We start from the raw sequence: 13,328 nt of genomic DNA, 5'->3' as shown, positions 1-13,328 counted from the left end.
ATATACATGGTCTACTGATCACATGTGTTGAATTCCTCCGAGATCCATGCCTCATTCATTTTTAGAAATGTGAGGTAGTTAACACTGTCGTGAGCTAGGCGAGTACGCTTATCGGTCACAATCCCCCCTGCTGCGCTGAACGTCCTTTCGGACAGGACACTGGATGAGGGGCAAGCCAACAGTTCGATTGCAAATTGGGCAAGCTCTGGCCAGAGGTCAAGCCTGCCCACCCAGTAGTCTAGGGGTTCATCACTCCTCAGAGCGTCCACATCGGCCGTTAACCCAATGTAGTCGGACACCTGACGGTCTAGGCGTTCCCTGATGCTGGATCCGGATGACACCTGTCGATGGGTCGGCTGAAAGAATGACCTCATATCCGAAGTCACCAACACATCTTCAAACCGGCCTCTTCTTGCAGGCGCTGTTGGATTGGTACCCGCAAATCCTTCTCTGGGAGTGGGAATTGCTCCTCTGCCAGCGCACGCAAAAGCAGAATGCAGCATTTCTCGAAGCAAGGCCTGGAAGTGCTGCATTCTGACAGCCCTCTGCGACGGCGGTAACATTTCCGCCATTTTGTGTTTGTACCGGGGATCTAAGTACGTTGCCACCCAGTACTGGTCCTTGACCCTCATGCTTTTTATACGGGGGTCCCTATTAAAACACTGGAGCATGAAGGCCCCCATTTGCACTCAAGCGGAAGGTATGTGGTGGTGGTGGTGTTGTTGGTGGTAGTGTCTTTGGGGGTGCACATAGCAGAGAGTGAAGAAGAGGGTGCAGATCGAGAGGATGAGGAGGGTGCAGAAGAATAAGGCTGAGTGAGCCACTCAACCAAGTCTGGTGCGTCCTTTAAAGTAATTGAACGCACCTTCTGCAACTTCCCACTTTGGCTCAAGGCTGTTGCTCCTGCCCTACCCCTACCACCCCTGCGGAAGGGCCTGCCTCTTCCTCTGCCTGTCATTTTTTAAATCACCCTGTGACAAAACTCTTAGTCCCTATACCGCTGAAGGACTGCTGCAGTATAGGGCAGCGGTCAGCAGTAGTGCACGTCAACCCTATGTATTGTGGACCGATAGCGGTCCTTACAGAACAGCAGACTGTACTGCACTCAGGCCTATGTACCGTAGCACCCTATACCAAGTTACCAGTCCTTATAAAAACTTTTGTGGACCAAGCAGGTTGTGTGTTAGTGATTAGCAGACTGTACGTCAGTCCCTATACCAATGAAGGACTGCTGCAGTATAGGGCAGCGGTCAGCAGTAGTGCACGGCAACCCTATGTATTGTGGACCGATAGCGGTCCTTACAGAACAGCAGACTGTACTGCACTCAGGCCTATGTACCGTAGCACCCTATACCAAGTTACCAGTCCTTATAAGAACTTTTGTGGACCAAGCAGGTTGTGTGTTAGTGATTAGCAGACTGTACGTCAGTCCCTATACCAATGAAGGACTGCTGCAGTATAGGGCAGCGGTCAGCAGTAGTGCACGTCAACCCTATGTATTGTGGACCGATAGCGGTCCTTACAGAACAGCAGACTGTACTGCACTCAGGCCTATGTACCGTAGCACCCTATACCAAGTTACCAGTCCTTATAAAAACTTTTGTGGACCAAGCAGGTTGTGTGTTAGTGATTAGCAGACTGTACGTCAGTCCCTATACCAATGAAGGACTGCTGCAGTATAGGGCAGCGGTCAGCAGTAGTGCACGGCAACCCTATGTATTGTGGACCGATAGCGGTCCTTACAGAACAGCAGACTGTAACGCACTCAGGCCTATGTACCGTAGCACCCTATACCAAGTTACCAGTCCTTATAAGAACTTTTGTGGACCAAGCAGGTTGTGTGTTAGTGATTAGCAGACTGTACGTCAGTCCCTATACCAATGAAGGACTGCTGCAGTATAGGGCAGCGGTCAGCAGTAGTGCACGGCAACCCTATGTATTGTGGACCGATAGCGGTCCTTACAGAACAGCAGACTGTACTGCACTCAGGCCTATGTACCGTAGCACCCTATACCAAGTTACCAGTCCTTATAAGAACTTTTGTGGACCAAGCAGGTTGTGTGTTAGTGTTTAGCAGACTGTGCGTCAGTCCCTATACCGCTGAAGGACTGCTGCAGTATAGGGCAGCGGTCAGCAGTAGTGCACGGCAACCCTATGTATTGTGGACCGATAGCGGTCCTTACAGAACAGCAGACTGTAACGCACTCAGGCCTATGTACCGTAGCACCCTATACCAAGTTACCAGTCCTTATAAGAACTTTTGTGGACCAAGCAGGTTGTGTGTTAGTGATTAGCAGACTGTACGTCAGTCCCTATACCAATGAAGGACTGCTGCAGTATAGGGCAGCGGTCAGCAGTAGTGCACGGCAACCCTATGTATTGTGGACCGATAGCGGTCCTTACAGAACAGCAGACTGTAACGCACTCAGGCCTATGTACCGTAGCACCCTATACCAAGTTACCAGTCCTTATAAGAACTTTTGTGGACCAAGCAGGTTGTGTGTTAGTGATTAGCAGACTGTACGTCAGTCCCTATACCAATGAAGGACTGCTGCAGTATAGGGCAGCGGTCAGCAGTAGTGCACGGCAACCCTATGTATTGTGGACCGATAGCGGTCCTTACAGAACAGCAGACTGTAACGCACTCAGGCCTATGTACCGTAGCACCCTATACCAAGTTACCAGTCCTTATAAGAACTTTTGTGGACCAAGCAGGTTGTGTGTTAGTGTTTAGCAGACTGTGCGTCAGTCCCTATACCGCTGAAGGACTGCTGCAGTATAGGGCAGCGGTCAGCAGTAGTGCACGGCAACCCTATGTATTGTGGACCGATAGCGGTCCTTACAGAACAGCAGACTGTAACGCACTCAGGCCTATGTACCGTAGCACCCTATACCAAGTTACCAGTCCTTATAAGAACTTTTGTGGACCAAGCAGGTTGTGTGTTAGTGATTAGCAGACTGTACGTCAGTCCCTATACCAATGAAGGACTGCTGCAGTATAGGGCAGCGGTCAGCAGTAGTGCACGGCAACCCTATGTATTGTGGACCGATAGCGGTCCTTACAGAACAGCAGACTGTAACGCACTCAGGCCTATGTACCGTAGCACCCTATACCAAGTTACCAGTCCTTATAAGAACTTTTGTGGACCAAGCAGGTTGTGTGTTAGTGATTAGCAGACTGTACGTCAGTCCCTATACCAATGAAGGACTGCTGCAGTATAGGGCAGCGGTCAGCAGTAGTGCACGGCAACCCTATGTATTGTGGACCGATAGCGGTCCTTACAGAACAGCAGACTGTAACGCACTCAGGCCTATGTACCGTAGCACCCTATACCAAGTTACCAGTCCTTATAAGAACTTTTGTGGACCAAGCAGGTTGTGTGTTAGTGATTAGCAGACTGTACGTCAGTCCCTATACCAATGAAGGACTGCTGCAGTATAGGGCAGCGGTCAGCAGTAGTGCACGGCAACCCTATGTATTGTGGACCGATAGCGGTCCTTACAGAACAGCAGACTGTAACGCACTCAGGCCTATGTACCGTAGCACCCTATACCAAGTTACCAGTCCTTATAAGAACTTTTGTGGACCAAGCAGGTTGTGTATTAGTGTTTAGCAGACTGTGCGTCAGTCCCTATACCGCTGAAGGACTGCTGCAGTATAGGGCAGCGGTCAGCAGTAGTGCACGGCAACCCTATGTATTGTGGACCGATAGCAGTCCTTACAGAACAGCAGACTGTACTGCACTCAGGCCTATGTACCGTAGCACCCTATACCAAGTTACCAGTCCTTATAAGAACTTTTGTGGACCAAGCAGGTTGTGTGTTAGTGTTTAGCAGACTGTGCGTCAGTCCCTATACCGCTGAAGGACTGCTGCAGTATAGGGCAGCGGTCAGCAGTAGTGCACGTCAACCCTATGTATTGTGGACCGATAGCGGTCCTTACAGAACAGCAGACTGTAACGCACTCAGGCCTATGTACCGTAGCACCCTATACCAAGTTACCAGTCCTTATAAGAACTTTTGTGGACCAAGCAGGTTGTGTATTAGTGTTTAGCAGACTGTGCGTCAGTCCCTATACCGCTGAAGGACTGCTGCAGTATAGGGCAGCGGTCAGCAGTAGTGCACGGCAACCCTATCTATTGTGGACCGATAGCGGTCCTTACAGAACAGCAGACTGTACCGCACCCAAGCCTATGTACCGTAGCACCCTAGACAGACCAAGTTACCAGTCCTTATAAGAACTTTTGTGGAACAAGTGAGTTGTGAATGATTAGCAGACTGCAGCAGAAGGGCAGCAGTCAAGTATAATATTCTTTCTATATTTGGAAGAAAGAATATTATACGTGTACAAGCCTATTACCGTACCACTGATACCAGTCCTGAAAAGAACCTTTGTGGAACTAATAGTAACAGCAAGTCTTTAAAATTATCCTCACTGCCTGACACACTGCTTCCTGCCTGTCCCTATACAAATTGGCAAAAAAGAGTAGGCTGGAACGATTAGCTGGAACAGCTCTTTTGTGGACCTGATAGTAACAGCTAATGATGATGATGATGATGATGATGAAGAAAGACTAATCTGGCTGAGCTGTCCCTAAAATAGCAGCATACAGCGCTCTGTCCCTTTATCTAAACTGACAAAAGAAACTCAGGCTGCTGACCTAACACCTATACCAGTCCTGAAAAGAACTTTTGTGTACCAAATAGCTAGCGTTTTCTCTGTCCCTACTCCACACAGGATCCTTTCCCTACAGTGACAGAAGAAAGAATGTAAAATGGCCACCGGATCGGGTGTATTTATAGGTTAGGGGGAATGTCCAAGTGTCCATGAGCTGTCATGTCTCAATTGGTTGTCCTGTAACACATGATAAACGTGTCACGAAAGGTTAAAGTTCTTGTATACATTAAACACGTAAGTCCGCCGGGGCGAACGACGGAAAAAGGCGTTCGAACCCGCGGACGGCGAAAGTCGGAAATTCGCCGCGAAACGACCGCCGGGCGAACCGTTCGGCCATCACTAGTCTTTAAATGGTTAAACTGAGAACTTCTACACACTGAGCTCAGTTCATTCAGAAGTGTAAACATTGTATCTCTTTGCTGTTTTCTTGGCAGACTGCCCAGAGAGGAGGAAAGTCCCTTCACTGAAGACTCAGGCAACTTGCATTGACTTCTATTACAGAAGTCATTTGCAAGTCATGCTGTAGTTATAATCGGCCTTTTTATCAGAACAATCGGCCGATTGTGTGCAAATATCGACCAGATATATTGGTCGATCTCTAGATGCGACTACGTGGAATGACCAGAGATTGGTTTCTATGCAGAAGTGAGTCTGATTTTGCACGTTCCAGCTTTAGTAAATAAACCCCATTGTGTACTTAAAAGTGGGGTATGCCTGTATAGAGCTGGTCTTGTACTCGGAGGGTACAGTCATGCTGGAACAGAAAATGGCCTTGACCAAACACTTACCACAAGGCCTAAAGAGCCTAATTGTCTAAAATGTCTTTGTATACCATAGAATTAACAGTATTATTCACTGAATATTCCAGAACCCAATCATTTGGAGGGAGATCCACAAACATTTGTCTATACGGTGTAGTTGTGTACTTTATTTGAAGCTGCTCCTATACTGTACATTGATATATTGATGTCCTAAGAGGAAATGTAAGACCAATTTTTTTTTTTTTTTTTTACAGGATGTTTAAATCGGCTCACAAACAAAGACACAGAAAATGGTGAATGTAATCATAAACAAGACTTAAGAAAACGTATGTATGTACAAAGATTGTGTACTGTACTGAGCTGTATTGATGTTCCTTTTCTGGATGTTTTACAGCTTGGGTGGGCTTTGTTTGAACTTGTCCAGATATTTGATAGCATGTTATTTTACATTCAATTTTTTCCTGTATAGACCAGTCACATATCTCTTAAGAAAAGGAAAAAAAGAAAAGAAAAAAGGAAAGGGAAATTCCATCATCTACAGGTCCTCAGCTACTGATTTGTCAAAAGTTCTCAGGGCTTCCAGTTGGAAATATAACAGCGTTCTGTTCAGTGGCGGCTGGTGAAGTTTTAGAATGGGGGGTGCAAGACCCCACCCCTCCATGACTGCCCCCCCCACTTCGCACAAGCCACACCCCTTATATAATCCATATCATATACCAGGCTGCACATTATACACAGGGCTCTGCACATCATATACCAGGCTGCATATTATACACCGTGCTCTGCACATCATATACCAGGCTGCACATTATACACAGGGCTCTGCACATCATATACCAGGCTGTACATTATACACAGGGCTCTGCACATCATATACCAGGCTGCACATTATACACTGGGCTCTGCACATCATATACCAGGCTGTACATTATACACAGGGCTCTGCACATCATATACCAGGCTGTACATTATACCCGGGGTTCTGCACATCATATACCAGGCTGCACATTATACACAGGGCTCTGCACATCATATATCAGGCTGCACATTATACACAGGGCTCTGCACATCATATACCAGGCTGCACATTATACACAGGGCTCTGCACATCATATACCAGGCTGTACATTATACACAGGGCTCTGCACATCATATACCAGGCTGTACATTATACCCGGGGTTCTGCACATCATATACCAGGCTGCACATTATACACCGGGCTCTGCACATCATATACCAGGCTGGGCTGTACATTATACACCGGGCTCTGCAAATCATATAACAGGCTGCACATTACACACTGGGCTCTGCACATTCTGTGTAGTAGTATGAGATCATACTACAATCATGGGCCAGAGGTATGATATCACTCTGCAAGCATCAGTCACAGGTATGAGAACATACTGCGATCATTGGTCACAGGTATGAGTTTATACTGTGATCATTGGTCACAGGTATGAGATTATACTGTGATCATTGGTCACAAGTATAAGATCATACCACAATCATCAGTCACCGGTATGAATTCTCTGAGATCATACTGCCATCCAACCACCCAAAAAAATGAATGAATTTGATAAGTGTGTGTGTGTGTGTGGGGGGGGGGGGGGGGGGTGGTGTGGTGTTGTGCTGCTGTCCAACCTCCAAAAATAGTGAATACATTTCATAAGCGGGGGGATGTGTGCTGCCGTCCAACCGGTTTATGGGTAATACCTCTGTAAACATTTTTAACTTTCCTTTTTTTCACCTTTTGCAAAAGCCTTCCGTCTTCAGTCATGTTGATAAGGAGGGGGGGGTGCTGCCATCCTACTGCTGTCCTGCCGCCACCCCACCCCTCCTTGATAAGCAGCACAAACCGACGAACACAATGAATCTAGTTGCAGCGGGGGGGGGGGGGGGGGTGTCCTGCCGTCTGCTCACCAAATGTTCTTCTTAGGAGGTTGATAAGCAGGAGGGGGGGGGGGTTTGGGCTGCAGTCAGTGCCGCTGTCCGCCGAACATCACTTCATTCACCTGTATGATCTTCCGCTGCTGGACTGAGCGGATGAGTGCCAACGTCATTTCCTTCAGTGACGTCGGAAGCGCTGCTCACTGGATATAAGTCTATGCGCTGCACTCACCCGCCTGGCCCGGAAGCTGTGGCACGCTCGACCGCGCCACAGAGCAAGTTTTTTTTGTTGGTCAAATGAAGCGCCTCGTCTGCAATCTCGTGATTGCATCGACGTGGTGCTTCCCATATTGCACTGTGCCCGGCGCCTGGACACAGTGCACATAAGGACATTAAAAAAAAAAATTATTTAAAGGGACATGTTTAAATATTTTTTTTTTTAACTTTTTTTTCTTTTTACTGTCTGGGGGGGGATGTCACCCAGGCACCCCCTATGGGCGGGCCGCCACTGGTTCTGTTAACATACAATGGGGGAAATTTACAAAAACTGGAGAGTGCAAAATCTGGTGCAGCTCTGCATTGAAACCAATCAGCTTCCAGGTTTTATTGCCAAAGCTTAATTGAACAAGATGAAGTTAGAAGCTGATTGGCTACCATGCCCGGCTGCACCAGATTCTGTGTGCTCCAGTTTTAGTAAGTCAACCCCAGTACAGTATGTTTGTTATTGCAGTGACAATGGATTGCTATTTAGCTGATTGTCAGAGAAGACTCATGTGACCGCCTGATCCGATTGTTTTGAATAGAGCTCAGTGTTAATGGTCACTATGTAAGTCTAGCCAAATCCTTTATGAGATGGCAGATCCCTACTTCCAGTCATTCAGCCCTACACTCAGTGGCGGCTGGTGCTCCATTTTTTTGGGGGGGAGGCAAACAAACCTCCCAATCGATCGATTAAACCCTTCACCACCCCTCATCGCTTGGTCGATTGGTGAACAAACCCCCCCTGTCGCTCGCCTGTCCGCTCAGCAGCCCTGCATTTACCCCCACCCAGGGCACGGACAGATTGAGCAGATTACCCCTGCGTCCCCTCCTTTGCAGCTTCTCTCCTGCTTCTGCTCCTAGCCAATACGGTCGCTTCTCCTCTTGGCCAATCAGGTCTTAAGATCTTCCTGTTTGGCCTGGGATGGAGAAGCAGGAAGACAATATTGAATATTAATTTTCTTCTGTCACACAACTGGGTGAGCTCAGGGCACAGCACTCTGCCCCCTGAGCCCACCCTTTTTGATGCCAATTAGAGGCTCGGGCACTTGCTTCAAAAAAAAATAAATAAAAAAAAAACCCTTGGAATCCATGTGTCCGGCGCATGTAGATTGAGGGGCGGGTGCATGAATTGGGGGGCGGCACCCCTGTGTCCCAAATGTAGAGGCCGCCACTAACTACACAGTGTTTGTAATAAAGAGAGGGAGCTGGAGGAGGTGAATACTGTCTGGGAAGTTGAGAGCACAGGATTGTCACAAGTTCAAGCTGGTTTCTTCCTTCTTGGTAGAGTAAAGAAGATGAAGGCATTCATCCAGATATTACCTTGTAAGAAATAGCAGTGATAAAATCGCTGGGCTGTACATAGCCTGTGCAGAAAGCAGAGCCGTGGGAGGGTCCCAGCAAACCCCACCCACTACAGAAAACTTCAGGAGGGGGTGGAGACAAGTCCTGTGCCCCTGCACAGGGCAGCAGTGAGCGGTCTTTATTACAGGAAGTCTCACACTGGATTACTGCACAGATCTGGAAAAAATACACAAAGCTCACCAAGATTCAAGCAAGAATACAAATTACCCTTTTATTTAGACAATATGTCCTTATCCTGGAGTTCAGATTTACCATTAAAATATGTCTGATGTTGGGCCCACCTGAATGAGAATCAATAATAATTTTGGGTCCGTTTTAAACTTTGTTTACATTTTTTTAAGATTGTTTTTAACCTCCTCGCGCCCGCCCTATGGCCGAATGACGGCCGTAGAGCAGGCGCATTCGTCCGGGCGGTCGTCCCTGGACGGCCCGATGTTTACTTCCGCAATGCGCGCCCCCGCGGGCGCGCATCGCGGAAGCTCTGTGTTCGCCGTGTCCCCCGGGGACAGGCAAACACAGATCGCTGTAAACGGCCAATCACAGCGGCCGTTTACAGCGTGATCGGCGTGTCCAATGGGAGATGATCTCATATGTAAACATATGAGATCATCTCTCGGCGCCGCTCTCCTTCCTCGCACTGTCTGTGCGAGGAGGGGAGAGGGGAGAGATGAACGGCTGCAGCGGCAGCCGTTCTGCCTGTGGGGGGAAAAAAAAAAGTAAAAAAAATAAAATAAAGTGCCATCCGCCCCCAGCAGTGCCATCCGCCCCAATGCCATCTGCCCCAATGCCATCTGCCCCAATGCCATCTGCCCCAGTGCCATCTGCCCCAATGCCATCTGCCCCAGTGCCATCTGCCCCAGTGCCATCCGCCCCAGTGCCATCCGCCCCAGTGCCATCCACCCCAGTGCTACCTGCCCCCAGTGCCATCCACCCCAGTGCTACCTGCCCCCAGTGCCATCCACCCCAGTGCTACCTGCCCCCAGTGCTACCTGCCCCCAGTGCCCCCTGCCCCCAGTGCCACCTGCCCCCAGTGCCACGTGTCGTCAGTGCCACGTGTCGTCAGTGCCACATAGTGCCATCCGTCATCAGTGCCATGTATCAGTGCCATTTGTCATCAGTGCCACGTATCAGTGCCATTTGTCATCAGTGCCACCTGTCAGTGTCACGTGCCATCTGTTGTCAGTGTCACGTGTCATCAATGCCACTTATCAGTGCCATCTGTCATCAGTGTCACGCGTCATCGGTGCCATGTATTAGTGCCATCTGTCATCGGTGGCACATATTAGTGCCACGTATTAGTGCCATCTGTCATCAGTGCCACGTTTCAGTGCCACGTATTAGTGCCACGTGTCATCAGTGCCACGTATAAGTGCCACCCGTCATCAGTGCCACATATTAGTGCCATCTGTCATCAGTGCCACATATTAGTGCCATCTGTCAGTGCCACCTGTCATCAGTGCCACGTATAAGTGCCATCATTGCCACGTATCAGTGCCATCTGTCATCAGTGTCACGTGTCATTGTCCTGGTGCTTCAAAAGTGTAATAAATAGTCAACAAGTTAGATGTGTAATTTATGTTCCTAGAACACATGATGGCGCTACCTGCATGTTGGGCCTCTCTATGTGGCCAGGCTGTGAAAAAGTCACACACATGTGGTATTGTAATACTCAGGAGGAGTAGCAGAATTTTTTGGGGGGTGTCATTTGTGGTATACACATGCCACGTGAGAGAAATAACCTATTACAATGACAATTTTGTGGAGAAAAAAAAAAAAAATGAAAAATCTTAATTTTGCAAAGAATTGTGGGAAAAAAATGACAACATCAAAAAGCTCACTATACCTCTTACTAAATACCTTGGAATGTCTACTTTCCAAAAAGGGGTCATTTGGGGGGTATTTGTACTTTCCTGACTTGTTCGGGTCACAAGAAGCGAGATAGGCCACCAGTACATCAGATGTGATCAATTTTGTGCGATTCGCACCACACCTTGTAGACTCTCTAACTTTCACAAAGACCAAATAATATCCACTAATTTGGGTTATTTTTACCAAAGACATGTAGCAGTATAAATTGTGACCAAAATTTATGAAGAAAAATTAATAATTTGCATAATTCTGTCACAGAAACAAAGAAATATGCGTTTTTTTTCCAAATTTTCGGTCTTTTTTCATTTATAGCGCAAAAAATAAAAACCCCAGAGGTGATAAAATACCACCAAAAGAAAGCTCTATTTGTGGGAAAAAAAGGACAAAAAATTCATTTGGGTACAGTGTTGCATGACTGAGTAATTGTCATTCAAAGTGTGAGAGCACCGAAAGCTGAAAATTGGTCTGGGCAGGAAGGTGTTTAAGTGCCCTGTAAGCAAGTGGTTAAACTGAAGCTATACTGTGTATCTATTACTCTGCATATTAAATATTTGTTTTAAAAGTAAACATGTATAGCAGGGGCAGCAAGGACCCAGAGCATGATGGGTTTCTAAGGGAACAGCACAGCAGAAGCTGTATACCTTCGGACTCTCTGATGGAAATTCTGTACAGCCCAGCCTGAGCAGACAAAGTGCAGGCAGAGTGGAGGCTGCTATTGCTAATCCCCTTCTAAAAATGTTGGGTCCTTGGCTTCCCATCAGATATTTTGCCTTCACCCCAGAACAAGGAAGAAGCACACAGACCAGTTTTGACGCCACTGGCTTCATGCTTGCCTCAAAGGGTATTGAGACAGCCTGGAAACCATCATTTTTAGAAGGAGGTTATCAATGCAGCTTCTGCACTTCACTTTTCTATTAAGCAAGAAAGTTAAGCCAGGTAGTTACTGTAGGTGTATACAAGCAATTTGGCTGCAATGGTAGGGATCAGCCCAGGAGACAAAGCAGCATTGTGTGATTACATTGTCACTATGCCAACCTCGGCTCTGGAGAATTTATACATACGTGGCTCTAATATTTTCCTTAACACTATTCTCCCTTAGGCTGGATTCACATCTATGGCATTTTTACTGCTTTTTACATTTTGCATATTTGCACTACAGAACGTGTTCCATAGGAAACCATGGTAAATGGACTGTAGTGCAAATCTGCAAAATGCAAAAAGCACTAAAACTGCATAGGTGTGAATCCAGCCTTAAGGCTAAACTCCAGAAATGTAATAAAAACACCAATGCACTAATTCAGATTTCTATTCATTAATATACTGTTAAACTTATTATTTTTTTTTTTTTTTTAATGCTAGCCATGTAAATACCTACATTTTATCTGGTATCAGCCTCTTGAAGTCCACAGCAGAGATAAGGCTGTGAGAAGAAGAAGCAACACAATAAACCAATCGGTTGTTCTCATGTGCTACCCTGTTACCCCGATAGTAAGACACCCCCGATTGTAAGACGTATCGGGAGTTTCAGAGGGGTCGGCTAATATAAGCCGTACCCCGAAAGTAAGACATATGTCTTACTTTCGGGGAAACACGGGGGTATTGCCGCCTCCCTCTCATCTAGCTGCGCGCCGCCTCCTGCCCACGTCCGCACAGTCCCCCTCTCCATACGTCGCCGCGTCTGCCATTTCCCTCTGATCTTAATGAGCGCCGCCTCCTGCCCACGCCTGAGCCGTCCCCCTCTCCATACGTCACCGCGCCGTCCCCTGCAGTTGTCACTGCCGCCTCCTGCTTAAAATACGGTAATGCACACAGTATTAATCATACATCAGTAAAACATACACACTGGCATACTGGGGTATCATCTGCTGTATGTAACCCAGTGGGTATCAGCAGGTGTCACACTGGATTAAATACAGCAGGTGGTACTGTATCACACATAAATCTGTTTTATCTTCCAGTATTCCACTGTTCGTTCTTACCATTTTTCATTGTTTTACATGTTATGCAATGTTGTAACAAGACATTCTTGGCACTTCCTTTTATAAAACTGTTTTGTGGTGAATACAATACTGTTCAGGTTGTTAATAAATGTTAATTTTATGGTTAAAACAAAAAATTCCAATTTTTTTCCAATATAAGACATACCCCGAAAGTAAGACATAGTGGGGCTTTGGGGATAAAAAGAAAGTAAGACACTGTCTTACTTTCGGGGAAACACGGTACATACTGAAAACTGGGAAAATCATGGACTTTAAAGGCATATTTGTATAAAAATAACAAATTGTATTAATTTATATTACAAAGAATTGTATACAATATAACAGTTAAATAAAAAACCTTTTTCTGAACAGAAAACAGAAAAAAGTTTTTTTTATTGTTATATTTTATACAAAATTTTTTTTTATATAGACTAATAAAATGTGTTATTTTTATACAAATATGCTTAAGTCCATGATCTTCCCAGTTATTAGTGTATCAAATTTAAGACGTGGCACGGCTAAGATGCAATG

General features: G+C 46.5%; 1 protein-coding gene across 1 annotated transcript in view; it reads left to right on the top strand.

Moving 5' to 3' along the window:
• LOC143930939 (C-type lectin domain family 2 member H-like) overlaps positions 1–13,328 on the top strand; it is a 36,311-nt gene that overhangs the window by 9,175 nt on the left and 13,808 nt on the right. The window contains exon 2 of the mRNA XM_077455630.1: positions 5,694–5,765. Within this exon, the coding sequence (XP_077311756.1) occupies positions 5,694–5,765 (72 nt within the window). The remainder of the gene's footprint in view (positions 1–5,693; positions 5,766–13,328) is intronic.

The sequence above is a fragment of the Lithobates pipiens genome, unplaced genomic scaffold, assembly GCF_037356315.1.
Source record: "Lithobates pipiens isolate NorthernLeopardFrog02 unplaced genomic scaffold, aLitPip1_a1.2 Scaffold_25, whole genome shotgun sequence".
Classification (NCBI taxonomy): domain Eukaryota; kingdom Metazoa; phylum Chordata; class Amphibia; order Anura; family Ranidae; genus Lithobates; species Lithobates pipiens.
The sequence above is the reverse complement of the archived record's forward strand: the minus strand, read 5'-3'. Positions and strand labels throughout refer to the sequence as shown.